This window comes from Megascapheus bottae, chromosome 31 (genome assembly GCF_031878675.1).
Source record: "Megascapheus bottae isolate mThoBot1 chromosome 31, mThoBot2.hap1, whole genome shotgun sequence".
Lineage (NCBI taxonomy): Eukaryota > Metazoa > Chordata > Mammalia > Rodentia > Geomyidae > Megascapheus > Megascapheus bottae.
In genome coordinates, this window is record NC_143539.1 from 5,044,323 (window position 1) to 5,071,492 (window position 27,170).

The 27,170-nt window shown below is 48.6% G+C and overlaps 1 protein-coding gene and 1 long non-coding RNA gene across 2 annotated transcripts; both read right to left on the minus strand.

Moving 5' to 3' along the window:
- Nucleotides 1-447: 447 nt before the first annotated feature.
- Nucleotides 448-2,411, minus strand: LOC150043741 (uncharacterized). Its single transcript, XR_016533398.1, has 2 exons — nucleotides 2,376-2,411; nucleotides 448-1,605 (listed from the first exon to the last, which is right to left on the minus strand). It is a non-coding gene; the product is annotated as an uncharacterized LOC150043741 (long non-coding RNA).
- Nucleotides 2,412-2,476: 65 nt separating this feature from the next.
- LOC150043742 (poliovirus receptor homolog) lies at nucleotides 2,477-10,616 on the minus strand. Its single transcript, XM_090322517.1, has 6 exons — nucleotides 10,458-10,616; nucleotides 7,323-7,670; nucleotides 6,594-6,890; nucleotides 6,103-6,220; nucleotides 4,392-4,540; nucleotides 2,477-2,649 (listed from the first exon to the last, which is right to left on the minus strand). Exons 1-6 carry the CDS (start codon nucleotides 10,519-10,521, stop codon nucleotides 2,477-2,479), a joined length of 1,149 nt encoding a protein of 382 aa, XP_090178643.1. The 5' UTR covers nucleotides 10,522-10,616.
- Nucleotides 10,617-27,170: the final 16,554 nt, after the last annotated feature.

Genomic DNA, 27,170 nt, shown 5'->3' on the forward strand with positions numbered 1-27,170 from the left:
AGAAAACCAAAAGTGTGCTGTGGCTGAGGGAAAAATTGGGAGGGAAGGGATGACATTATTCAGAAAGAAATGTACCAAACTTCTATGACCATAACCCCTCTGTACATCATCTTTACAATAATGAATGAAATAAATAAAATATTTTAATAAACAGATACAAAATAAATTAAAAAAAATAACATTCTTAATTGGCAGACCAGTTAGGGAATGGTTACAGAAAACAGACCACAGGAATGGAAATGTAGCTTAGTGGTAGAGTGATTGCCTAGCATGCATAAATCTCTGGGTTGGACTCTTCAGTATCACATACACAGAAAAAGCCAGAAATGACATTGTGGCTTTAGTCACAGAATGCCAGCCTTGAGCAAAAGAAGCTCAGGGACAGCATCCGGGCCCCTAGTTCAAGCCCCAGGACCAAACCAAACAAATAACAAAATACCCACAAAGGAAAATAAACAAATAAATTACCTTTAATGAATCACTAGACAAGGGGTTCATTCAGGAAAACCAGCCACCCTCTCCTAAGTGCTATGACACAGACTCCCCTCTCCTTGTTCTACCCTGGGCCCCCACTTCTGCTATCTGGCCAATTCTCTATCTGCTTCATGTTGCCTCCAACATCATAAATGAACTTTTAATAGTTTATGTTTAGCTCGGCCCTGTCCTTCTAGCTACCCAAGAGGCTACGATCTGAGAATTATAGTTCAAATCCAGCCTGGCCAGGAAGAGCCACAAGACTCTTAGCTCCAATTAACCACCAGAAAACCAGAAGTGGTGCTATGGCTCAAAGTGGTAGCACGTTTCCTTTGAGCAAAGGACTCAGAGACAGTGCCCAAGCTGAGTTTAAGCCCCACAACCTACAATAAATAAATAAATAAATACATGAACAGAAGTTGATATTTTTGCTGTTCTGGCATGGAGGTTGCTGGTCTAGAGATGGTGCCAGGCCAGCCTTGGACTGGTGATTCTTCAGTAGCTGCAGTGACAGGTGTGTGCCACCACACCCAGATTGCTGCTGATAGTTCTGTGAACTGGAGAGGAGACTGAGCACTGTTCCTTGAGTCCTCTGGGGAGGGCAGGAGCAGCTGGGGTCAGGTCCCTTCAGATGTGGCCTATGCTTCTTCCCCTTTGCAGGTCAAATCTCTGCCCTTCGACAGCAGTAATCCAGCTTCTCCAAGCTCCCCAGAGTCTTTCTAGCAAATGGCAGAAGTGGTAGAGGGCCTATCTGACTGGTGTGGGCTCTGCAGGGGTCTTCAGTTTGAGCCCAAGGCCTTCTGGTTGCTCAGCTGGTGCTATATCAGTTGTGCCATATCTCCAGGAAGACTTTTTGCTTATTAACTGGAGATAGAGTTTTGAAGGCTGGTTTTGAATCTTTGATTCCCTGGGTCTCGGTCTTCTGAGTAGCTGGGCCTGTGAGGCTCTGGATGTGTCATGAGCTGTAGAGGAGATGGCGGCCAGACAATCCTCATCTCCCAGGTCAGTGTTCATCTGTCCATTCAAGAGACACAGTGGGAGTCTGGGCCAGCGATGCTGTCACTGAGTGCTGGCTGTTGGTGTGTCTTGCACAGAGACGACCTCCTTTCTTCGCGGTGACAAATAAACATCCTAGAAGGGGACGGTCAACCTTTAGTCAACAATATCTGTGGGCTTTCTCTTTTTTTTTTTTTTTTTTGGTTGTGAAGTTCAACCTGAGGGCTTAAACACTGTTCTTAAGCTCGTTTACTCAAGGCTAGTGCCCAACTACTTGAGCCACAATGCCACTTCCAGTTTTCTAGTGGTTCTTAGGAGATAAGAGTCTCATGGATTCCCTGATCAGGCTGGCTTTGAACCAAGATCCTTAGATCTCAGCCTCCTGAGTAGCTGGGGTTACAGGTGTGAGCCACCCATGTCCAGATGAAACCTAGGGAATTTTAAGTCCTATCTTGTTGATATCCATCATTCTCCACTTCATATCCATTTATGTGCTGAGAATGGGATGGTGAATCTGTGGTTTATTTTCCCAGGCCTGCACCCAGGGCAGACATCACTAATCAATCCAAGTAGCAAAGCTGAGAGTACAGGTGGGAGCCATGAGCCATGGATTTTTTTTTTCACCTTTGCCAGTGTTCCTGGGACTTAAACTCAGAGAGGCATAGGCTTGTCATCGTCCCCCCCACACACAGTCCCAGGGATTGGCTTGGCTTGTGGTTCCCCTGTCAATAACTGTAATCAAAGCAGGCTCTCTTTGGCTCCACTGAAATTGCTGCCCACCCCTGAGCCCATCCCAGCAGCCAGGGAAAATGAGAGGTTCTGATGGGCCAGGCTTGAGCATCCCTGAGGACCCTTTCAGGAACCTTGGGGGGGGGGTCCCACTTTCCCCTCCCCTCCCCACTCACCCCATTGGTGTGAAAGTTCGCCTGTGCTGTACCTGGAGAAACAGGAGGAGAATGTTAGCTGGGGAGACTGGAGGAAGACTTAGGTGGGCGCCTAGGGGCCCTCAGACAAACTTGGTACACAGCAGACATGCTATAGCTGGTTGGGTAGAGTTATGGGGCTCACCATGATGCTTCCGCCAGAGCACTCTGCTCACCACGATCAAGATCAAGACCATGCCCACGACCATGACTGCAAGGAAAATAAACTTCCAGGACGTGAGAGCCGACGGTGTCTCTGGAGAAGGAAACAGGCAGGAGAGAAAACATTGGACATTTCTGTTCCTTCCTTAGCTACCTGGCGTGTATCACCTCTACACTCAATGCCTTCTAGGATGGACTTAGGGGGAGCTCAGGGCAGGCCAATCAGAACCTTTCATTTTCCTTGGCTGTTCTAATTGGTTCACAGGTATGTGGGGAGGTGGGGATGGGCAAAGTGGAGCCAATGAGAACCAGCTCTGGGACTGGATTAGAGCTATGGAGTAGGAGGGCTATGCTCTCTGGCAAGGAGGTTGCTAAGAAGATGGAGGTTGCTAAGAAGGTGGGCTGGGCCAGGTGTGGTGGCTCATTCATGTCATCGCAGCTACTCAGGAGGCTCCCACTTTGAAGGCAGCCTGGGCAGAAAAGTCCACAAGGCTCTTATCTCCACTGATTCAAAAATGAATCTAAAAGCTAGAATTGGAGTTGTGGCTCAGGTGGTAGAGTGCCAGCCTTCAGTGCAAAAGCTCTGGGACAGTGTCCAGGGTCTGAGCTCAAGGCCCAGAACTCTCACAAAAGACAAAAGAGAAAACACACATGGGTCCAGGGGTTCATACTTATAATGCTAATGACTTGAGCACTGTGGCTTGAGGCCAGCCTGAGACATAAGACATGAGCTCTCCATCTCCAGCAGTGACTGGGTCTGGTGGCAGGGGTCTATATCCCAGTGACATGGGAGGTGGAAACAGAACTGTGGTCTAGGAGAATGTGCCACGCACGAGAGAGGCTATTTTCCAAAATAGTTATAGCAAAAATGGGTGGGAACGGGCATGGCTCAAATGGTGTCATCCCTTAAATCAATTTCAGTGCCAACCCCCCCCCCAAATAATCAATCACCATTCAGATATAGAAAGGTAAAGAAGGGGCCGGGAGTTTGGCCTCGTGGTAGAGTGCTTGCCTAGCATGCACAAAGACCCAGGTTCAATTCCTCAGTACCACATACATGGAAAAAGCCAGAAATGCTGGTCAAGGTGGCTCACGTCTGTAATTCTTGCTACTTAGGGGGCTGAGATCTGAGAATTGCGGTTCAAAGTCAGCCTGAGCACTACAGTCTGTGAGACTCTTATCTCCAATTAACCTCTAGAAAACAGGAAGTGGGGCTGTGGCTCCAGGAGTAGGGCAGCAGCCTTCAGCTGAAGAGCTCAGGGACAGCACCCAAGCTCAGAGTGCTAGCCCCATGACACACACACACACACACACACACACACACACACACACGCAAAGAAAAGAAGAAAAGAAAAAGCTGGAAGTGGCGCTGTGGCTCAAGTGGTAGAGCACTAGCCTTGAGAAAGCCCAGAGACAAGTTCAAGCCTCAGGAGTGGCAAAAAAAAAAAAAAAAAAAAAAGAAAGAAAAGTTTGTCTTTTTTTGTGGGTTTAAAAAGAATTTTTTTGAGCCATGTTTCTATGAATTATAACCAGTCCTATTTAGTGCATATAGAAGAGCTCCCCCCCCACCCTCCCTCTAGAAAGAAGCAAATGACAATTTCCTCCGCCTGGACTGGCGGCAGGTCTGTGTCAGGCAGCAGCTGAACAATGGCACCCATGACCCAGGTATTCCTGGGTGCGGGGGAGGGAGCAGAGCTGACCCCATGGGTCCCATCTTGAGATGCCCCCAGTCACAGGGCACCCTGGGGCCAGCCCCACCCCTGGATCTCCCCAGGGAAGACTCTGCTGCCACCTTTCCCCAGGGGCCAGGAAGGTGGGGCCCTTTGTCACCCTCACCTCTGAGGATGATAGACACTTCTCCCTGGCCAGTCCCCAAGGTGTTGGTGGCACTGCAGATGAAAGTCGTGTTGATGGCCTCGTCCACGGTGGGGATGTGGAGCTGGGTTCCCTGGACCTGAGCCGAGAGGGGCAGGGTCCCCGAGATCCTGGCCCAAAGACAGATGGGTAAGGAAGAGGAGGCCTCACTGGAGGCCCCGGGTGGGGTGAGGGTGACACAGACAGCCTCGGGCTATGCCAGACCCAGGGTGAGTCTCTTCTGTAGCCCCTGGGCCCCAAGGCCTGTGGGTTTCACCTGCCTGCTGCTTCTCCAGGCCCATCCTGGCCCTGGCAGCCTCATGCCTCTCCTGCTTCTCAGCCACCAGGGGAGCTGAGTCCACTTAGCTCTGTGGCCACCAGGGGGACGCAGGAGCCCAGATCATGAGATCCCCTCAGGCAGAGCTGGCCAGGCGCCTCTACTTCAGCTGTCTCTGTCCTAGCTGCCTAGATGTGCTGGCTACTGTCAGGGGCCCCACAAGGAAGAAATAGCCATGGAGGATGCAGAACCAGCCCTGTGGAATCGGGACCCCCAAGTTGTGTGGTGTGAGGAACAAGTAAAGATGAGAGCAGGCTTCCTGTTGTTTTTGGTAGCACTGGGGTTTGAACTCGGGGCCTTGTGTTTGCTAGGGAAGGTGGGTTTCTACTTGAACTTATCTCTCTTCCTGCTCTCCAGGCTTTTTGGCTGCAGTTAATTTTTAGGTAGAGTCTGGCACAAAATTTTGCTTCTGCTGGCTTCGAACCCAGATTCTCCCTCTTCCCCCTCTAGAGTAGCTGAGATTACAAAGTACACCAACACAGCATTTAAAAAAAAAATAGGCTGGGAATGTGTCTTAGTGATAGAGGTCTTGCCTGGCATTCACGAAGGCCAGGGTTGGATTTCTCAGTACCACAGAAACGGAAAAAGGCAGAAATGGCACAGTGGCACAACTGGAAGCATCCTAGGGCCCAGACACCGAGTTCAAGCCATGGGACTGGCAAAAAATAAAAATTAAAAAATATTTCTTCTTTCTTTCCCTCCTTCCCTCTCTCCCTCCCTCCCCTTCCTTCCTTCCTTTCTCTCTTCCTTCCTTCCTTCCTTTCTCTCTTCCTTCCTTCCTTCCTTTCTCTCTTCCTTTCTTTCTTTCTTTCTTTCTTTCTTTCTTTCTTTCTTTCTTTCTTTCTTTCTCTCTTTCCAGTTCTGGGGCTTGAATTCATGGCCTCAGCACGGACCTCGAGCTTTCTCAAAGCTAGAGCTCTACCACTTGCGCCACGGCACCACTTCTGGCTTTTTCTCTGTGTGTGGTATGAAGGAATCAAACCCAGGGCTTCATGCATGCTAGTTAAGCACTCTACTATGAGGCTACACTTTCCCAGCCCCCACCCCCAAATATTTCTTTTGCAATACTAGGAAGGTGTGTAAGGCAGGCAAGACCCCTCACCACCTTCACCCCCAGCCACAAAGACTCCAAATTGTGATAGGAATCACTTCTACTAACAACCCATGAGCCACTGGGTCATTGCTGGTTATTCACTTATATCCAGGAATCCAGACTCCAGCCTCCTCCCTCAGGCCCAGGGGCCCAGGCCCAGCCTCCTCCCTCAGACCCAGGGGCCCAGGCCCAGCCTCCTCCCTCAGACCCAGGGGCCCAGGCCCAGCCTCCCTCCTCAGGGCAGGCCTGGATCTGCAACTCACGTGGTCCAGTTGACTTTCGTGGGCTCCGGGTTGCTCTGGATGTCACAGCTCAGGGTGACATCCTGGAGTCCGCGATACCAATTATGGTCGTAGCCAGAGATGGAGACCTCGGGGGGATCTGGGGGTTGGAGACACAGTGGGGTTAGAGCCACAGGCCGGTCCTTGGGTCACAGACGTCCTCAGCAGATGGGGGAACACCCAGGGTGGACAGGCCGTGGGTCCCAAAGGATGGGTCGCGTCCTCCAAGCAGGAGTCCTGGAGACCTTGGGCAGCTGGACCAGGCCTGCCTTTGTCGGGGTGTTTCTGGGTCTTGTGCCAGGCCTGGGGGCCCTGACTCCGGCCAGGTGCTGTCCTCGCCTCCACTGAGTTAGGATTGTTCACAGAGGGTGTGGGGTGGGGAAAGGGGGAGCCAGGCCTGGGGAAGTGGGGTGTGGAGAACTGGGGGTGGTGGCAGCCTGGGGGTGGGTAACAGGTCTTTCCCTGGCACTCACAGAGCACGGTCAAGTTCACGGGCAGCCGGAGCGGCTCCGCCAGGGTCTCGTGCTCCACTATGCAGGTGACCGTCTGGCCATCGGCCTGGCTGGAGGGCAGCACGAAGAAGAGGCTGAGGGTGGAGACAGTGCCGGGCAGAGGTCCTGTCACTTGAGTGGTGTTGATGGTTCCATTCAGGCTCGGGGACCAGGAGAGTTGGGGCGGCGGGTGCCCCCCGGTGGACTCACAGCGAGCCACCAGCACAGGTCCAGAAGCCGGCTGGGCCTTCAGAGCCATGGCTCTGCTCTGGGGCCGAGCTGGAGTGATTGGAAGGGAGAGAGCAGGCAGTTCAAATCCCACATCTTCCTCTAAACAGCTGTGGGGGGGTTGTCTTTGTGCAAGCCTGTGCCTCAGTTTCTTTAATTGCCAACTGGAGTCCCCATTAGGTCCTAAAGGCAAAATGCTTTAGGACAGTTCTGGCCTATAGTAAGTGCTCAATAAATATTCTTAGGAAGGCAGGTGCTGGGGACGCAGAAATGAGCCTAGGGAAAAATCCACTGTGCCCCGCTGACTCCAGGAGATCCCCATCTGCCTGTCCAATCCCTGGTCTCCCCAAGACCTTGCCCTCTAGGATGTCCAGTCTCCCCAGCCACCCTATGGCACCTGCTGAGTGGATGGCAGGTCCCCTGCTCAGGCCTGGCCCTCCCTTGCTCGTGCCCTCCCCCTCCTGGCCACCCCCTCTTACTCACCCAGCACCCGCAGCCTGGTGGTCCCGCTGCTGCTGCCCGTGGGGTAGGTGGCATAGTGGCACGTGTAACGGGCTTCGTCATCAATGTGCAATGCAGACAGGGTCAGAGAGGCATCCAGCAGATCCTTGCTCTGCCCGGCGGCCACGAAGTTCATCCTCTCCGGATCCTGGTACCATACCCCCCGGATGGGATGCCACGTGGCCAAGCTCTCCTCAGTGCCCTGCTTCATCCACGTGATCTGACTCAACCTGATGCTGTCATCTGAAGGAGGCGGCAGGTGGCAGCTGAGGTTCACAGACTCGCCCAAGAAGCCAGTCACATTCGGAGGCACCTGCACACCCTGAGTTCCTGTGGGGTGGGACGTGGGGAAACTGAGGCACAGAGCGGTTTCACCCAAGGCTCCATGCCACTCACCTGTGACTCTAGACCACCGGACCAGGACAATGGGTACAATTTGACCACAATCTCCAACCTGAGCACTGGAGACTCACCCCTGAAATCCTAGCTACTCAGGAGGCTGAGATCTGAGAATCAGGGTTTGAAGTCAGATGGGGCCGAAAAAGTGGATGTCATACACTACTCAAAAGTGGATGTCATACACTACTCAAAAGTGGATGTCATACACTACTCAAAAGTGGATGTCATACACTACTCAAAAGTGGATGTCATATACTACTCAAAAGTGGCGGGGTTTTTTTCTTAATTTACTTTTACTTTTTATGCTGACTATGTATTCTTTATCTTAGATACAATGCATGCATGAACATATTGGTAAATCAAGGAGAAGTGAGAAAGTGCACCAGAGAATGAGGACAATCACTGGACACTGTGAAAATGAACTCTAGTGGAAGTGGCTTCTTGTGGCTCAAGTGGTAGAGGTGCTAGCCTTGAGCAAAAGAAGCTCAGGGACAGTGGCCACTCTCAGTTCAAGCCCAAGAGTCAGAAAAAGAAGAGTCCTTCCCCTCTCTCCCCTACCCCCCCCCCATTTCCCCCCTCTTCCCTCTCCTCTCCATCTCAGGCTTGCTAAACGAATGTCCTAATGTCCCAGCATTAGTCATTTGGATTATTTTTAGTGGCTGAGATTCCAGGCATGCACTTCCACACCCATCCTGGAATCTCCCTCTCCTTTGGAGAAGTTGGCTTGTCTCAGGTGTTTATCTGGCGAATGCAGCTCAGGACGACACAGGGAGGGTGCAAATGACAGTGCCAGGGTGGATTTCCCTTTACTCACTGTGATCCACCAGCAAGCTGCACATTAGAAGGGAGCAGGTACCCCAGGGCCCTGGAGACTTGTGTGGCCAACGAGCTGGTCTGAGTGACAGGGCTTAAAGTGTGGGTGCCCTGGTCTTCCTGTGGAGGGTTCCCAGCCACCACTTTGATTCAACTTAGCAATTTCCGGCTTTTGTTTTTCTTCCTGCCCCCCCCCACCCCAAGACCCTTTCTGGAAGTCTTCTTCAAGAGGCCTCTTTAAGGTGCTGGCGTGTGTGTGTGTGTGTGTGTGTGTGTGTGTGTGTGTGTGTGTGTGTGTGTGTGTGTGTGTGTGTGTGTGTGTATGCCTGCTCTCCAGTGCAGCGCCTGTTCTAAGCTTGAGCCACAGCCCCATTTCTGGCTTTTACCCTTTCTTTTCTTCCCCTTCTTTGTCCATTGTGGGGTTTGAACTCAGGGCCTGGATGCTATCTTTGAATCTCTTTGTGCTCAAGGCTAGCACTCTATGCCTTGAACCACAGCACCACTTCCAGTTGTTTTTGTTTGCTTGTTTGTTTTTCTCAGGCGTAGGGCTTGAACTCTGGGCCTGGGTGCTGTCCCTGAACGCTTCAGCTCAAAGCTAGCACTCTTCCACTTTGAGCCACAGCCCTGCTGACTTCCAGTTTTGACGTGGTTAACTGGAGAGAAGAGCTGTCATGGGGTGTGTCTGCCTGCGCTAGCTTCCAGCCAGGATCCAGTCTCCTTCTGAGTGGCTGGGATTACAGGTGTGAGCCCCCAGTGTCTGGAAAGTCAGCTTTCTCCTCACTCTTGTTCCAAGAGTTTTTTTTTTTTTTTTTCTTTCTTTCCTTTTACTTTTGTCAGCACTGGGGCTTGAACTTAGGACCTGGGCACTGTCCTTGGATACTTTTTTTTTTTTCCCAGGCACAACTTTTTAAAAATTTTTTTTCCATTTTGTTTTTAAATCAGTAAAAGAAACTGGGCCCTAGAAGCTGCAGTAATGTAAGCAGCAGCAAGTCTGTGCATTTGGTTTTTGGTTATGTATGTTCATATTATCACACTGCTGGCACCCTTTATTTGCCTGAAATTCTGCACCACATATACTAATTGTAGTAAAGTTAGTTAAGCCCAGTCTCGGGGTGTGAGGAACCTATTCTGGAAGATTCCCTGACATGGAATCCAACTTTGCTAAGTGGATTGTGACGAGATTATAAACCATAGGAAAAGTAACAATTTAACTTTTGGCCATCAACTTAAGAAAATGAGTTGTTATAGAATTTTTGTTGTTGTTGTTGCAATTTCCAAAGGTAATATATTCTACCCTCACGAGGGCCCTCAGCGTTAAAGCATAAGGAGCAGGAAAGAAAAGAAGGCATCTGAGTGCCAAGGCCAACATGTGCCAGGGGTCATGAGAGGCGAGGACAGTGCAGAATTTCTCAGGGCCTTGGATACTGTTTGCTCCAGCGCCCCACCACTTGTGTCTCCGCGCCACTTGTGGCTCTTTCTGAGTATGTGGCACCGAGGACTCGAACCCGGGGCTTCACGCGTGCTGGGCGGGCCCCTAAGACGCACCCCCAGCCCTGCCCGGGAACTCGGGCTGCCCGCGGCTCCCCCGCCCCTGCCCGGCCCTGCACCGCGGAGAGGGAATGAATGAACCGGGGGTGCAGGGCCGGAGCAGCGGGTGGGGGGCGGCCTGACCTTTGGAGGGGGGCGGGGGTCCTTGCGCAGGGGGAGGGAGGGCAGGGTGTCGGGGGGGTGGGGCGAAGTCAGCTTCCCCCGCTCCGCTCCGGGCAGGTGCCGGGCTGGTGGGGGGGGCGTGGCCGACCTGAGTCACCGGACAGCCGCGGAGCGCGGGGACCTCGAGCCGGGGAGGGGGGAGGGAGGGGGCGGGGGAGGGGGGGAGGGAGGGGGCGGGGGAGGGGGCGCACTCACCGGCGCCGAGGGTCCCCGCGGTCAGCGCCAGCAGCGCCAGCAGCAGCAGCAGCGGCGGCGCCATGCCGGGTCCGCGGGTCCGCGATCCGCGCGCCCACCGACGGCGAGGAACTTTTTCCCCGATCCGGGACCCCTGGATCCCGACGGCGAGGAACTTTTTCCCCGATCCGGGACCCCTGGATCCCGACGGCGAGGAACTTTTTCCCCGGTCCGGGACGCCTGGATCCCGCGGTCCGCTCGCCCGGTCGCCGTTCCAGGCTCTGTCCGCCGCGCGCCCGCAGAAGGGAGGCGCGCCCAGACCCCGCCCCAGGCCGCGCCCCCCGCGTCACCGGCCCGTCCTCCCCGCAGGCCGAGCGGCCGCCCTGTCCGGCCCCGCCCTTCCGCCACCCCGCGGAGGGGAAACTGAGGCCCGCAGGCCCGCGGGAGACTCGGGGAGCGCGCGCCCGGCTCCCGGCCCAGCTGTCACCCGGGTGTCCCCGCTCCAGCCTGGTGCTCCACCGCCCGAGCCCCAGCTCCACCCCCGGCTCACGTCGAGGGTCTCGCAGACTGTCCTGCCCGGGCTGGATCCGAACTGCGGTCCGCAGATCGCAGCCGCTGGGGCAGCTGGCGTGGCGGCCTGAGCCCCCTGCGCGCCCTCCCCTCCCCGTCTGTCTGTCTGTCGGTCTGTCTGTCTGTCTGTGTCTCTTTCTCCAACCCCCCCCCCCCCCTTAGCTGGAAAGATTCCCAGGGTGGAGACCAGCACCACCGCCTGGGGACTTTTGGGGAGATTCTGAGACTTGGTGCTTCTCGTCCTGGAGGAGGGAAGGTGGATTTCAGGATGAAATCAGAGGGCAGTCTCCCAGAAAGCTCTGGGTCTTCTAACCCTGTGGCCAGGGCTCTGGTGCTCCTCCTCCATGCCCCGGGGTTGCCCAGAGCTTCCCCCCCACCCTAGGGCTCCGGCGGATCCATCTCCCCTCCCAGAGAAGCCAAAGGTGGCTCTGTGCTCAAGTGGCAAAGCGCCAGCCTTGAGTGAAAGAGGGCGAGAGAGAGAGAGAGAGAGAGAGAGAGAGAGAGAGAGAGAGAGAGAGAGAGAGAGAGAGAGAGAGAGAGAGGATATGTCACATTCTTCAGAGATTGTTGTCACATCCAAAATGTGGAATCCACCCACATGCCCCTCAGTGGACATAGAGATCAACAAAATGTGGTTTATATACACAACGGAATTCTACACATTCATCAGGAAAGATGACATTGTATCACTCATAAGGATATGGAAAGTCTTGAAAAAAAATTACATTAAGCTTAGTAAGCCAGACCCAAAGAAACCATGCCCAGGTTGCATGGTTTCTCAAGAATATTTCTAGAAATCTACAAGTAAACTCACTGGACGGCAAAAGAAAAAAAATACACTGGGCCATGATAAATATAACGATCTCTAGGCATTCACACAGAATGAGACCAAAGGATACTCTTAGGAGAGGATCACAAAGACAACAACTATGAGCATCTGATCAAATAAAGGGATATTTATTGAAGTGAAATTCAGTTTGTGTTTTCATTTCTTTTATCTGTTCATTATCTGTCTTTGGGAGGGTGAGAGCAAGGACAAAAATAGGGGCACAAAGGGTAAACAAATGCAGCCATGGTACTCATTTGCAGCGGGCCAAGTGACGCTATGTCTAATTTTGAATCATTTTCAAGAGGCAAGGGGCAGGAGACAAGGCAAGGCTTAAGAGGCAGGGCGCAAGGCTTGATTACCATTGGTTACAGATGTGTTATTGTTTATCACTCTCTGCTGGGACCTAGAATGAGGGTATATTAGCTGGAGGGACTTCCTCAGGAGGGGATTTTTTGGGGGAGAGAGATTCCTGCCTTGACAAACCTGGCTGACACATCTGTTTGTCCTCTGGGGAAGGAGGGCTGGGTACAGGCGGGCAGCGAGCCCCCTCCTCTCTTGGCTCTTCTGGTCGGGGTGTGTTCTCCCTATCCCTCCTGCTGATCGAGAGGGACCGGGGACGGGAGACCCCGACACTCACTGGACATTGTATTGAAAATGAATTCTATGACTTGTAGATGAGGGTGAGAGGGAAAATCCCGGGGAGAGAGTGCAGGAAGAGGTGACATTGCCCCCAAAGAAATGTTCTAATGTACTCTTTACCTGACTTATATAACCATAACCCCTCTGCACAACACCTTTTCAATAACAAATGTAACAAATATTATTATTATTATTATTATTATTATTATCATTATTATTGGTGGGTTTTAGGGCTTGAATTTTGGGCCTGGGCGCTGAGCTCTTCAGCTCAAGGCAACTGCACTTGAGCCACAGTGCTACTTCTGGTTTTCTAGTGGTTAATTGGAGATAAGAGTCTGAGGTCCTGGGCTGGGAGTTTGACCTAGTGGTTAAAGTGCTTGCCGAGCATGCACGAAGACCCGGGTTTGATTCCTTGGTACCACATATATAGAAAAAAAAAAAGCCGGAAGTGGTGCTGAGGCTCAAGTGGTAGAGCTCTAGCCTTGAGAAAGCCCAAGGACAGTGCCTAGGCCCTAAGTTCAAGCCCCAGGACTGGTACAAAAAATAGGTTAAATAAAAAAGGAAGGAAGGAAGGAAAAGAAAAAGCCACAATAATCAGCAATAAGAAATTTTGAGGCTGAAAAAAATATCAAAGACAAGGAAAACTAGAAATAAACACCAGAGTACTTTGTAGAGAGCTGGGCAGATTCCATGTGAAAATGTGTAATACAGAGCTAGGAACTATTGTCAATTCTACAAGTATTTATTGAGCACCTATTATGGGCTAGGGGCCTATTTTTGGGGGCCCCTCGCCCACAATTGAAGAATCGATTGGAATTGATTTGGAATCGAGGGTCTTCCTGCATGCTAGGCAAGCACTCTACTACTAAGCCAGACTCCCAGCCCATGGACCTATTATTTTTAAGCCAGTCTGGGGCTTGAACTCAGGACCTGGGCATGGTCCCTGAGCTGCTTTTTCTCAAGGCTAGCACACTACTACTAAACCAAAATTCCTAGCCTGGGATAGGAATTTAAATAATTTTTTGAAGTGTTAGGAATATAGCAACAGTCAAAATAAATACAAATCCCTTTCCATATAGACAAAATATCAAGTATTATTATAGTGTGTTACACAATGAAAAGTTCTCTTAAAAACTAAAAATGAGAAGGAGGCAAGCACCGGTAATTCACGTCTTAGCATGTCACACGAAGAGTTGGCAGTTGAGGGGCTGAATTTGAAGCCCTGGATTTGATTCCTCCATACCACATACTCAGAAAAAGCTGGAAAATGGCACTGGGGCTGAAGTGGCAGAGTGCTAGCCTTGAGCAAAAATTGTCCAAGGACAGTGCCCAGACCCTGAGTTCAAGCCCCAGGACTGGCAAAAAAAAAGGGGGGGAGAGGGGTTGGCATTTGAGAGAGAATTGGACACTTGAGTCACAGTTGCACTGGTTCCGCGAGGGGCTGGGAAAGTACCTGCAGTTGTGCTCAAGGTGGGGTTCACTGGGGTGAGCCAACAGGACCCCCCTCAGAGTGTCTTCCCAATGTTTACCCTCTCCCAGGACTCCAACTCAATATCTCACGCTTTCTGTCATTGGCTGATGCTCTAAATTCTTTTGCCATCCTGACGCTTAGACTCAGAGCCTGGACACTGTCCTTGAGCTTTTCACTGGCTGGCTCTCTACCACTTCAAGCCACGTCGGGAACATTCTCCCCCTCCCTGAGTTCCTAGCGTAAGAATGTGCCTGAATAGTTCCTTGCCCTAAGGGCAACATTTTATAATTAGGTCACTAAGCAATGCATGCCTGCTTGTGTTGATATGCAAACATCCTACCACCGGACCTCCTACCCCAAGCAGTACCCCAACCCCCTCCCGCCTCTCCTGAAGAGGCATATAAACCCCTGTGTGAAAAATAAACTTCGCAGCTTGATCAGAACGCTTGTCTTGCTGCCTTCTTCGTGTCTCCGTCCCTCTCATTACTCCCTCGAGGTTCTTGGCCCTGGTTGACGTTCCGCCGGACAGGACAAACGGCGCCCAACGTGAAGCCCTGGAGCCTGAGAGGCTGAGGGATGCTGTCTTCCAGGAAAACTTGGATCCAAGTGATTGTGTGACCAGCTTGGAGTGGCCCGCCCAAGACACCAGTTTCAGTCAACGCTGAGCAGTGAAGACAGCGCAAGGTAAGTGACTGGCCATGGACAGGTATCATCGTCACAGGAATTGCTCATCTCAGGTTTAAGAGGCCCTCAAGACACGAGCAACTCGGGTTAAAAGGAAAGATTTAAAGGCATTTTTTGGTCATGTGGAAGAATTATGTCCTTGTTTCCCCAAGGAGGGAACGATTAATGAGATTAAGTGGCAGAGAGTTGAAGATTGTTTATTAAGAAGATTCATGTTTTTATAAGAATTTTCATGTAATGATTGCAATTGTGGTCTCATAAGGAACATTTTCTGCTTGAAACTATAAATAGTACATGCATGGCATGTACACTGTAAACAGCCTTTACCAAATGTGTTTGACAAGGAATTGTTTTTATGTGGATAAAATGATCATTGATCTTAAAGATTGCTTTTTTACAATTCCCCTACACCCTGATGATATTTTGTTGGTGGTTCAGGACAAGTCAGATCTACAAAATTGTTTTGTGGAACTTTCTAAAGCCTTTCTTAACCTTGGCTTGCAAATAACTCCCGATAAAGACCCCTTTACCTATTTGGGTTTAAAATTACAGCAGAAATTAGTTTTAACACCTCACATTCAATTTCGTGTTGACTGCCTCCATACCCTTAATGATTTCCAAAAACTTCTAGTAAGTTCCCAGCTCCTGGGTGTAGCTGGCCTAGCAGCATCTTAGCAATTGGCACGCCCCCTGTCCTGGCTAAAGCCATCCAGCCGCTGCTCTTAAAGAGGACCTGTCACCTCCAAGAATAAGATTGGCAAAAAAATAAAAAACCTCATGATACTAAAATTTCCGGAATATAAACGGCCGATATTAATTTTGCGTGCTTCAAGATCTTTGAGTATGAATGTGTGTGTGAATGGGTGTGAGTGAACAAGTTCAAGGTTAAATTGTCAGCATGCTGTATAAATCAATGGACGAGTTCATATTTAAAACACAAAGGCAGGGCCGGGAGTTTGGCCTAGTGGTTAAAGTGCTTGCCTAGCATGCACGAAGACCCGGGTTCGATTCCTCGGTACCACATACATAGAAAAAAGCCAGAAGTGGTGCTGAGGCTCAAGGGGTAGAGCTCTAGCCTTGAGAAAGTCCAAGGACAGTGCTCAGGCCCTGAGCTCAAGTCCAGGACTGGCAAAAAAAAAAAAAAAAAAAAAAAAACACACACACACACACAAAGGCAATTGGGTAAATCTAAGTCTAAACTTCAAGAAAATTATTAGGTTTGAATGTTTTACAATGTCTCAAAGGATTATTGCATTGTTTTAAAGAGGAACTGGTAAAAAGTATTTTTCTAAAATAGAAAAAGTATTTTCTAAATGAAATCTGCATTTAAAGGTCTGGTATTGTAATGCACAGAGCTGTTTGCATTGTAAACATTGTAACTGTTTAGCACAGAGGTATCAGGGAATTTGGAATTTATTACCTTGAGTTACAATTTGGAGATAAGTATCAGAATTTGTTTATCAATGTCAGAGGTGATGTGATTAGTGTTTCTTAAACTGCCCCCTAAAATGTATTAAATTGGGGAAAAGTTTTTAAAGGAATGTTTAAAAGTTTATCTCCGTATGATTTGGTTTCATGCAACTGGATTGCAATTGGACGTATTTTAGAAAAAGGAAACTAAGTCCAGACTTAGACTTTTGGTGTACTGAGGATGTTTGTAGTTCTTGCATTAAGGAAAACTTATTTGAGTTTAAACTGTTGTTGGAGTTCTAGGCAGTAACCTAAACTGCAGAGAAAAAACAAACAAACAAACAAACAAACAAACAAAAAACCTGCCTCTTCTAAAAGGAGGCCTGAAGGCAAAGGGCATTCCTTGAGCCCAAGGAGACCTGGAGAAAAAGGGAGTGCTTGAGCCCTTAAAGGTTCTTCAAATGCAAATAAAGGCTAAAGTGTTAATTGTTTAAGCAAATATCAGTAAAAGTTTCAAAGAACATTGGAAATGGGTTTCTGAACAAAATTTGAAAGTGAAGTTGTCCTAAATGCTTGTTTCAAGGGAGAGAAAGAAAAAAAGGAAAATTAGGACTACCAAAATGATTGCTTAATTGCTATTTAGCCTGCTTTTGTAAGTCTCCTTACAGCAATTTCCAGTTGGCCCATGGAGAAGGACAGCAATCCTTATTCAGAGTGCTAGCCTTGAGCTGGAAAGTTGAGGGACAGTGCCCAGGCCCTGAGTTCAAGTCCAGCAACCAACAAAGTGAAATGCTAATGGGATGTTTATCCCTGTGTGGAGAGACACTACTGGGACAAAAGCCTCCAGGTGCAGAAAGCCTCTGCTTGGATGGCAGAGATGGTGTCAGATCCTAGAGTCACTTGTGCTTGGCCAATCAAATTAATCAGAGCCGGGAGGTCATAGAACAGTTTGTAAGCATGCCTTACTAATGCCCGTGCCTTTCATAACTGGGCAGGAACTTGTCAATCATCTGTGATAGTGGATAGTTTAAAGTCCTAACTGAGCGAATTTTGATTTGACACCAGCCACAAATTCAGGAAAGTTTGTGGATGTGAGGCTTGTGTCCCTATTACCTGTTTAGATCTGACAACTGAAGCATAGTTAGAGTCGCAGGGACAGCTAGATTACAGGATTGAGTCATCTGCATTCAACTGATAGTTTGCTCTGTGTCGGTCTAGGTGACTGACACAATAGGAGAGCGGGACTCGGGTGTATCCACTGGGAGAGGTCTGGGAAAGTAATCCCAGAATTGCAGGTAGTTAGTTCCATCTGTTTGATGAAATGAGGTCCACACTGTCTTTGATCACTAGAAATTTAGTCAGACTTGGATTAGTACAGCTCCCTCTGGACCTGGCCTGCCACTCTTGTCCTCAGCCATCAGTATGAGAACCTGCACTCTGTCTCTTTTTCTTTGCTGACCAGATAATTGGTGCTCCTACAGTACCCAAAAAGTGCAGCTGGAGGCTTGGGCCCCCAGCTACAAGGGGAAACTGAGGCAACATGGTGCCTTTGCCCAGAGTTCAAGTCCAGCCCGGGTGATGTAAAAAGACCATACTAGAGACAAGGAGCAGGAGTCCTTGAAGGGCTGGAATCGTGATCCAGAAGATCACAAACACACTCAAAGTGCTAGTGTTAGTCTTTCCTCCTCCATCTTCTAATCCAGTCTGCTACCTTAGGCCTGTGACAAAAACAAAACTGCCTTTCCCTGCAATCAGGTGACACAGGCCTTTACCTCAAAACTGGAGGTGGTGCAGGCAGCTCAGTCTCTCCCAATCAGATTTCCCTCTCCCTTGTTTGTGGAGATACAACTGTAAATGTCAACCCCTCCCACAACAACCCGTCCACCTCTCAAATACCACAGGAACCCAACCCTGTAAACCCTGCTTATAGCTCCCCCCCCCCCCCCAGCTGCTATTCTCTGCCAAGATAACCCATCAGGTTACCGACATTAAATGTTTTCTTTTGTATGTGACTAAGTGTCTGACGGATATCCTTCCTTCCTTCCTTCCTTCCTTTTTTTGGGGGGGCGTCAGTCCTGGTGCTTGAACTCAGGGTAGCGGCTGCCCTTGGGCTTTCTCAAGGCTAGTGCTCTACCACTTGAGCCACAGCACTTCTTCCATTTTATTTTTTTGTTCATGTTTTCGGTTTTCTAGTGGTTAACTGGTGCTAAGAGTCTCATGGATTTTAATGCCCAGGCTGGCTTTGAACTGCGATCCTGAGATCTTAGTCTCCTGAATAGCTAAGACTTCAGGTGTGACTGTGTTTTGCATGAGCCAACAAATGGTCTCCTCCTCCTCCTCCTCCTCCTCCTCCTCCTCCTCCTCCTCCTCCTCCTCCTCCTCTTCCTCCTCCTCCTTCTCCTCCTCTTCTTTTTCACCAGTTCTACAAACTGAACTCAGGGCCCGGGCAGTGTCCTTGAGTTTTCTCAAGGCTAGAGCTCTACCACTTGAGCCACAGCACCACTTGTGGCTTTTTCTGTGTTTGTGGTACCAAGGAATCAAACCCAGGGCTTTGTGCATGCTAGGCGAGCACTCTACCACTAGGTCACACTCCTGGCCTCACTTCCAGTTTTGAAGTGGTTAATTAGAGATAATACAGGACAAGAAAATGGAAATATTCATTTCTAGAACCAAATGCTTTTGTTTGGGTATCTTCCAATCCCCACCCAAACAAAAGCATTTGGTTCTAGAAATGAATATAAATATTTGGTTCTAGAAATGAATATATATATGAATATATATATGAATATATATATATGAATATATATATATTCATTCCATTCCATTCTGGGACTCCCTCTACCCAGGACACCTGGATCATGCGTGATGACCCTGTTCCATGTCTCCTCTGTATTTTTACCAGTTGGGGAACTTTTGGAGATGCCCACTGTCCGTCGTAACTGGTACCATTCGCTTCGTACTAGAGAAGACTCTCCTCACCAATCCTTTCCTACTTCCCCTTGGATGACTTCTTGACAACCTCACTTCTCTTAAATTTACTCCTCATCTCAAGCCTCCCAGCTTATTGTATTGTGCAACCAAATTTGGTTAAACTCTCTGATGACTCAACGCGGCCACTTACTGGCACATTCAACCCAAGCATTTTACAGGATCCTTACAACTTCTGCGAGAATCTGGGAAAATGGCGAGAGATTCCCTGCATCCGTGCTTTCTCTTTTCTCCACTCTAGACCTTCTCTCTACACCTCCTGCTCTCTACCTTAAATTCTCCTGGCTTCAAAACCTCTCGACATTTTTACCTTCGACCTGGACAATAAGTGCCCAACTTTTGTTGTTTGTTTTTTTTTTAATGGCTCATGGGACTTGAAGTCAGCCTGGGCGTTGTCCCTGAGCGCTTCAGCTCCAGCTTACTGCCCTTCCCTTGAGCCAAGCCCCACTTCCCGTTTTGTAGAGGTTAATTGGAGATAAGACTCTCAAGTTCTTTTGTGCCCGGGCTGGCTTTGAACCTTGGCCCTTAGATCTCAGCCTCCTGAGTAGCTAGGATGACAGGCGTGAGCCACCCTGCCCAGCTGCACCCATCTTTCTGCAGCTCAGCAGTCTGTGGCTAAACAGCCCGTCTCGCAGTAGCCTGCAGGGGCAAGTTTCTCCTCCAGCGAGTGGCTGCTGCTGAGGGTAGGGTATAGGTTCTGTCTTTCTGATCTTTCTCAAATTGTAAAACTCTGGGGTCCTTTAATTGGAACCCTTCTATCTAAATGCAAGAATTACGATGTTACCCAACCTTATGACTTGAGCTGGCACAATGTGCACAACATTCTCTCCAACACCCTCGTCCCAGAGGAGAGGAGAAGGGTCTGGGAGGTGACATACACCAAACCACCCTGGCCTAGCCCCTGGACACTGTTTCGGCCCCAGGCTAAGACCCACTGTGGGACTATCATACCCAGTTAGGTGAGAGATCAGATCATTACCTGCATCCTCATGGGTGTCTATAGGTCAGCCCATAGGTCATTAATTAGGGCAAACTCTCCAGTGTTTTCCAGGACAAAAATGAAAATCTGTCTGCCTTTTTGGACTGGTTGGCATAGGGCTTACTGCAATTTACTAACTTGGATCCTAAATCAATGGCTGAACAAAACCTCCTCATGACCCATTTAGTTTCCCAATACGGCTGTTATCTGGGCTAAATTAAAACTCCTTGACAGGGGGTCCCCTTTCCCCACAGTCCCAAATTTTGAAGATAGAACCTAAGGTACATAATGGAGAAGAAGCTAAGAAAGGCCAAACATCAGACACTGAGCAATGTCCTATAACAACAACCACCACAACCCGCTCACAACCAGCTGGCAGCTCCCCCAGGCCTGCAAGGTGAGCCCTGGGCACCGTTATAAGTGCAGACACACTGGTCACTGGGGGAAGTCCTGCCCCAAACCGCCTAAGCCTTTTTGTCCCTGTCCCAAGTGCAGTGGGCATGGACTCTGCACTCTGACCCCTCAAGGCTGGAGGCCATAGGGCCTTACCCATGCCCAGTCTTCAATCTCTTGTGATTGGCCATGGAAGACTGAGGAGGCCCTGGAAGACTCAACCACTTACACCATGCTGCAGAACAGGGTAATGTTTGTGGTTGCAGGTAGGCCCATTGTTTTTTCCTTCCAGATACTGGTGCTACCTATTCAGGGTTTTTTGTTTGTTTGTTTGGTTGGTTGGTTGTTTTTTTTGCTAGTCCTGGGCTTGAACTCAGGGCCTGAGCACTGTCCTTGGACTTTCTCAAGGCTAGAGCTCTAGCACTTGAGCCTCAGCACCACTTCTGGCTTTTTTCTGCATATGTGGTACTGAGGAATTGAACCCAGGCCTTCGTGCATGTTAGGCAAGCACTCTACCACTAGACCAAACTCCCAGCCCCCTATTCAGTTGTTGTTGTTGTGTTTTTTGTTTTTTTTTTTTGCTAGTCCTGGGCTTGAAGCTCAGGGCCTGAGCACTGTCCTTGGACTTTCTCAAGGTTAGAGCTCTACCACTTGAGCCTCAGCACCATTTCTGGCATTTTTCTATGTATGTAGTACCAAGGAATCGAACCCGGGTCTTTGTGCATGCTAGGCAAGCACTTTAACCACTAGGCCAAACTCCCAGCCCCCCTATTCAGTTTTAATACCATTCTGGGGACCTACCATTCAGAGTGGGAAAAAAAACCAACATACCAACCCCTACAGACCCCTCCCCTGCTTTGTTATATTAATAATAACTTTCGCTTTACTCATCCCTTCCTTATAATTCCACTCTGCCCCATACTCTCCTTTTGGGATACAACATGTTAGTCAAACTTCACTGTACTATAACTTTACTTCTTAGTCCCCATGTGGAAGTTCTGGGCCCCTGCCCACTACCTCTTTTACTTCTACTCTTAGCCCCTCCAACTGCCTCAACGGACTCCCCGTTACCTGCTTCCCTAGTTAGCCCACTGGTGTGGAATACTTGCCATCCCTCCATACGTAAACATTTCCCTTTGTGAACCCCAATAGTTCCCCTCCCAATATCAATACCCCTTGACAAAACCCAGGCTGATTGGCCTTCAGCCGGGATTTCTTTGTCCCCCCAACTCCCCTTACATCTTAGCTGCTAAAACCTATCATTTAGTACCCAGATGTGGCCTTAGTAGACAGCCAGGGGTCCAAGGTCCCCTGTACTCAAGCCTTCTTCTACCTCCACTCCAGATTCCCCCCTTACTCGTGCTGTCCTGCATACCACCTTCTCTGTAAAAGCCTCCTAAGTCACCTCCTCTAAAACCTTTCCTAATCTAGTAAGACTTCAGTCCCCTCTCTCTGTCTCTGTGTCTGTCTCTGTGTCTGTCTCTCTCTGTCTCTCTTTCTGTGCCTCTCTGCTTGTGCCCTAGAGAGTTGGCATGCAGATAAGGTCCTGGGAACTACCCCTCTAGGTTCCGTCTCAAGGCTAGCTGTCCTGACAAATTCTCTTAGCTGAAACTGTCTGTCTGTCTGTATGTTTTTCAAGTACACTTGTACTATTACTGTATGCCCCTGCCTTTCTGCTTGTTGTCTATTTGCTGTTTGTTTGATTTCTTACTTACTTAATAAAGCTTCAACAAATATTTATTTATGTATGTATGTATGTATGTGGATCATGGAGGTACTTGAACTCTGGGCCTGGGCACTGTCCCTGAGCTCTTCAGCTTAAGGCTGCAGCCCTATCCCTGGAGAGATAGCTCCACTTTCCCTTTTCTATTGATTAATTGGAGATAAGCGTCTCGAGGTCTTTAGCGTCTGAGCTGGCTTTGAACTGAGATCCTCATATCTCAGCCCCTCAGTAGTAGGATTATAGGCATGAGCCACCTTGCCCGGCTTCTTTTAGCTTTTACCTAAGGAACAGTTCCACTTCCTGCCTTTTCCTGGGCAGACAACTCCATTTTCTACCCCTCATGTCCACGCCCTCCTGCCTCCTCTCTCCTAGGGCACCACTTCCCTGTTCCCTCCTCATCTGTGTCTGCCACTGCTTCAATCCTGGAGGGCCTATCTCTGGAGCTATGCCAACCAACAAGTCCCCTTGCCCTCCCACACCTTTTTTTTTTTGGCCAGTCCTAGGCCTTGAACTCAGGGCCTGAGCACTGTCCTTGGGTTTTCTCAAGGCTAGAGCTCTACCACTTGAGCCACAGCACCATTTCTGGCTTTTTCTATGTGTGTGGCACCGAGGAATCAAAGCCTGGTCTTCGGGCATGCTAGGCAAGCTCTCTACCACTCGGCCACACTCCCAGGCCCCTCCCACACCTTTCTTACCAGCCTCAGGTGGAAGACTTAGTTTCCATCTCTAATATCTCTCAACCTCAGTCTTCCACTCACTCCTTCAGCCTCCCTACTAAATGGGATGGTCCCCACCCCATTATTCTTACCACCCCAATAGCCATCAAGGTCCAAGGCCATATGTATTGGATTCACAGTTATAATATAAAGCTCCCGAGCCTGCGGTGCCTCTACCCGGCCCCAATTCCCACAAGACCTCTGTCTCCTTGGATTACAAAGACATTGGAGCAAAGCATCCTGAAGACCTGTCTCCATGGATGAGTAACCCCTCTTTTCTCCCCAATCCTGCTACTGTCAATTTCTCTGTGTTTTGTGGACCCAACTCAGTTTCTACCCCAGGACCCCTACCCTTTCTAGTCTCCTGAATTTAGTTCAGGATCCAGCTTGATCCTAGAAGAGATATTTACCTTTCCTCATTTGCGTTTCCTCTCTCTTACATCCTTCTATTCTGCATAATGGTCTTCTTTGCTCTTAGTATGCTGGGAACTGTACAGCTTGTAGCCCATATGTGGGTGCAGCCCCAGGTACATAACCAAACGCCTGGCATTCTTATATTACTATACCTATCTCCCCATGGCTGTTCTCTGCCTGGTATCCCTCCATGGATGCAATGGGCCCACAATCTTTTTTTTTTTTTCTGATCTAGAACAGCCCTAAACTTCAGAATGTAACCACCTTAAACATAAAAATTACCGCTATGTTCCCAAATACCTATGCCTCACATCAGGAAAATGAATAATGCAAGCAGGACACTACTTAGCATTGCTACCCATCCTGGAGCTGCAAATGTCACGCCTGTGATTCCCCCAGGCTCCCAAACTGCTATACGCTAGTTATAAGTCTGGAGAGAAAACATTGTATATACTACACCCACGACGTTATCTTTCCAATAAACACCTCATGGGACAAAAGTGGGAAGTAGGAATCACAGGTTCAATGAATGCTGAGACAGCTCAGAAAACAATTAAGATTTATCACGTATATGAGCCCAGCTGCCGAAGCCAGCCGACTTCAAGGCGGGATTCCTGATTTAGGAGGTGAGGATGAGAAGAAAAAGACAAGAAACAGATGGGGTCGGGAGGTCTACAGCTTGAGACTGCAGCCCCATTTATTTCTAGTTCCAGTCTTATATACTCTCCTAAAAGCAGGAAACTACCAGGGGTTCCTTTCATACAAAATAACAAATAAGTCTCAGATCAATCAAGCGAGAAGCAAGAAGCAATAAGGCCAGGAAATTCACAATACAGTTGCCGTAGCTCAAAGATCATAAGGATGGCGTCATTTATCACGGGACAAGTTCTTTTCCATGACATTTCATTTTTTTGATGCAGATCCGTGAGTCATCCTGACCCCACACTCAGTGCCCAACACCCAGCAATCCTCAAACAGCCTCCAAACAGCAGTTCATATCATAAAAAAGCAAACAAACTTCTAATAGCCTTAATAAAATCTCCGTCCTCCTCTCAGTGGGAACCTGCTAAACCAGTCCTTCTTCAAGCAAATTGTTTTATGTTTGCTCAGCTTCAACATTCCTTTGTGGCTTCAGCTCAATTTAATATTTCTGTTAAACATAAAATCTGTCCCCCACCCATCACACTGTGGCCCTCAAATCTCTCTCTCCTTATATCATGCTAATTCCCCTTAGTTGTGCAATATGACATGTCCTATCAAATCCTATCATGTGCCACACCCAAGCTGATACAAATGGGCTATTTTTCTTCCAGTTCTGGTGAGAGTGGACTTAATGTCCCCTGTTTTCTCCATAGGGCTATGTGGTAGAAGTCTCTACCATTACATAACATCTAACCAACAGCTCAGTAAACCTCCACTCTCCTCTGCTGAGGGTTTCTCTGAGGTCCTACGCCTTCTACAACTCAATTTAATTCTTAATTCTTTGCACTCTAAAACAGGAGAATCCTAGACTGCCTCACTGTAGAAAAAGATGAGACATGCATCTTTTTAAAAATTATTTTGGGCAGTCCTGGGGCTTGATCTCAGTGCCTGAGCACTGTCTGTGGGCTTCTCCTCAAGGCTAGCACCCTACCATTTGAGCCACAGCACCACTTCTGGTTTTTCTATGTATGTGGGACTAAGAAATTGAACCCGAGTCTTCGTGCATGCTAGGCAAGCACTCTACCACTAGGCCAAACTCCGGCCCCAAGACATGCATCTTTTTAAGGAAAAGGTGTTGGTTAAAACCTGCAAGCACTAGATAAAAACTTGCCTGCCCCTGAGTTTCTTTTGCTCAAAGCTAGCACTCTACCACTTGAGCCACACTGCACCATTTCTGGCTTTTCTGTGTATGTGGGACTGAGGAACCAAACACAGGACTTTCTGCATGCTAGGCAAGCACTCCACCACTAAGCCACATCCCCAGCTCTCTTGTGACTATCTTTGCTTTACTTTTAATCTTACCTTGCATTTGTAGATGCCTGCAAAACATCCTCACAGAAGGAGCAAGATCCTTCACCAACCAGATGGTCAATCAAATGCTCCTGGGACAATACCATGATGGTCTTTACCCAAATACATCCAGGTAACTTTATCCACTGTCGTGCAGGAAGCCATTACAGAAGATAGACTTTTGCCCATGCACTCTAAGGTGGTACTCCCTCCAAAAACAACAACAACAGCAACAACAAAAGAGGAATATTAGCTTTTCCCCCTCCATCTCCTTATCCAGTTTGCTTAGACCTGTGGCAAAACAAAACAAAACAAAACAAACAAACAAACAAAACAAAACTGCCTTTCCCAGAAAGCAGGAGACACAGGCTTTTCCCTGAAAACTGGTGATGCAAGCAGCTGCAATCTCCAGTTTCAAATCTCCCCAGTCCACTTTTCCTCTGCCTTGTTTGTGCAGATACAACTGTAAATATTAGCTCTACCCACAAGGCCGTTTCCTGTAACCCAGCCCTGTAAAACTATGCTTCTAGCTCCACCCCTGACGCAGCCAGGCAGGCTTTGGAGTTAGAAACTCCTTTCCCTTTCTATGGGACCCTGAATTCCCCGTGGTTTTCTCGGCCTTTAGGGACAAAGTGCAGAAGTGACACAAAGGACACAGGATGTTTGATCCAGAAAATCACACACACACCTGCAGTGCAGAGATCAACACGAGAGCTCTTGCAGTCGTTGCAGCTCCAAGAGAGCAGCGTTAATTAGGAAATGCCACCCGAATAGGCAGGAAAGTGCAACTTAAGACAGGTCTGCAGGCATTCCCAGTCCAGCCAGGATGGGGTGGAGGCTGTCCTGTGGGGTTCTGGGAAATGTAGTCCGTGCAGGCTGGGGACTAGGCTCACTGGTTCAGAAGTCAATGCTTCCTCTATTTTTTTTTTATTTTTTTATTTTTTTTGCCAGTCCTGGGCTTGAGCTCAGGGCCTGAGCACTGTTCTTGGACTTTCTCAAGGCTAGAGCTCTACCACTTGAGCCTCAGCACCACTTCCGGCTTTTTTCTATGTATGTGGTACCGAGGAATCGAACCTGGGTCTTCGTGCATGCTAGGCAAGCACTTTAACCACTAGGCCAAACTCTCGGCCCCCAATGCTTCCTCTAATACCTTCTTCAGTACCCACCTTCATTAAGAAGGTCCTTGAAGTTAGAGAATAACCCATCATTGGACATTTATTTCTCCTTTATTAAGATGCAACTATTAAGAAAGAGGAGTGTGCCTCACTGCAAGTATGTGGGATAAACCTTAAGAAAAGGCTGTTAGATTTTTTTTTTTAAGGAATTATAGTTGGAATTATCCAAAAACATGAGAAAGAATATCAATGTTAATGAAGTAATTTTAACTTCTATCTGGTGAATATAATGTAACCCTTTTATTACTTACAATAAGAATATATGAAAAAAAGGGGCTGGGAGTTTGGCCTAGTGGTTAAAGTGCTTGCCTAGCATACATGAAGACCCGGGTTCGATTCCTCGGTACCACATACATAGAAAAAAGCCGGAAGTGGTGCTGAGGCTCAAGTGGTAGAGCTCTAGCCTTGAGAAAGTCCAAGGACAGTGCTCAGGCCCTGAGCTCAAGCCCAGGACTGGCCAAAAAAAAAAAAAAAAGAATATATGAAAAAAAGAATTATCCAGTGAATATGCCATATTTTGATATTTTGTATAATATATGTTAGCATGCAATCCCAAGGTGTTTAGTAACACATTTGTTTAATAAATTAATTCTTGTATCCAAAAAAAAAAAAAAAAAAAAAGGTCCTTGAATTAAATAAAGGCTCTGCACCGAGCCTGGCACCGATTGAAAGAGTTCACTCCTTACTAGGCCTTGTTTTTTGAGAAGCAGTAGAAGCCTTAGCGACCCTGGGGTGGGGTCAGAACCCTGTA

Excerpts from the sequence above, each read along its gene's own strand:
- LOC150043742 (XM_090322517.1), bottom strand. The coding sequence starts at position 10,521 with ATGGCGCCGCCGCTGCTGCTGCTGCTGGCGCTGCTGGCGCTGACCGCG. Across the intron at positions 7,671-10,457 it reads CGCGGGGACCCTCGGCGCCG|GAACTCAGGGTGTGCAGGTG; the intron begins GTGAGTGCGCCC and ends CCCACCCCACAG. Across the intron at positions 6,891-7,322 it reads CACCAGGCTGCGGGTGCTGG|CTCGGCCCCAGAGCAGAGCC; the intron begins GTGAGTAAGAGG and ends CAATCACTCCAG.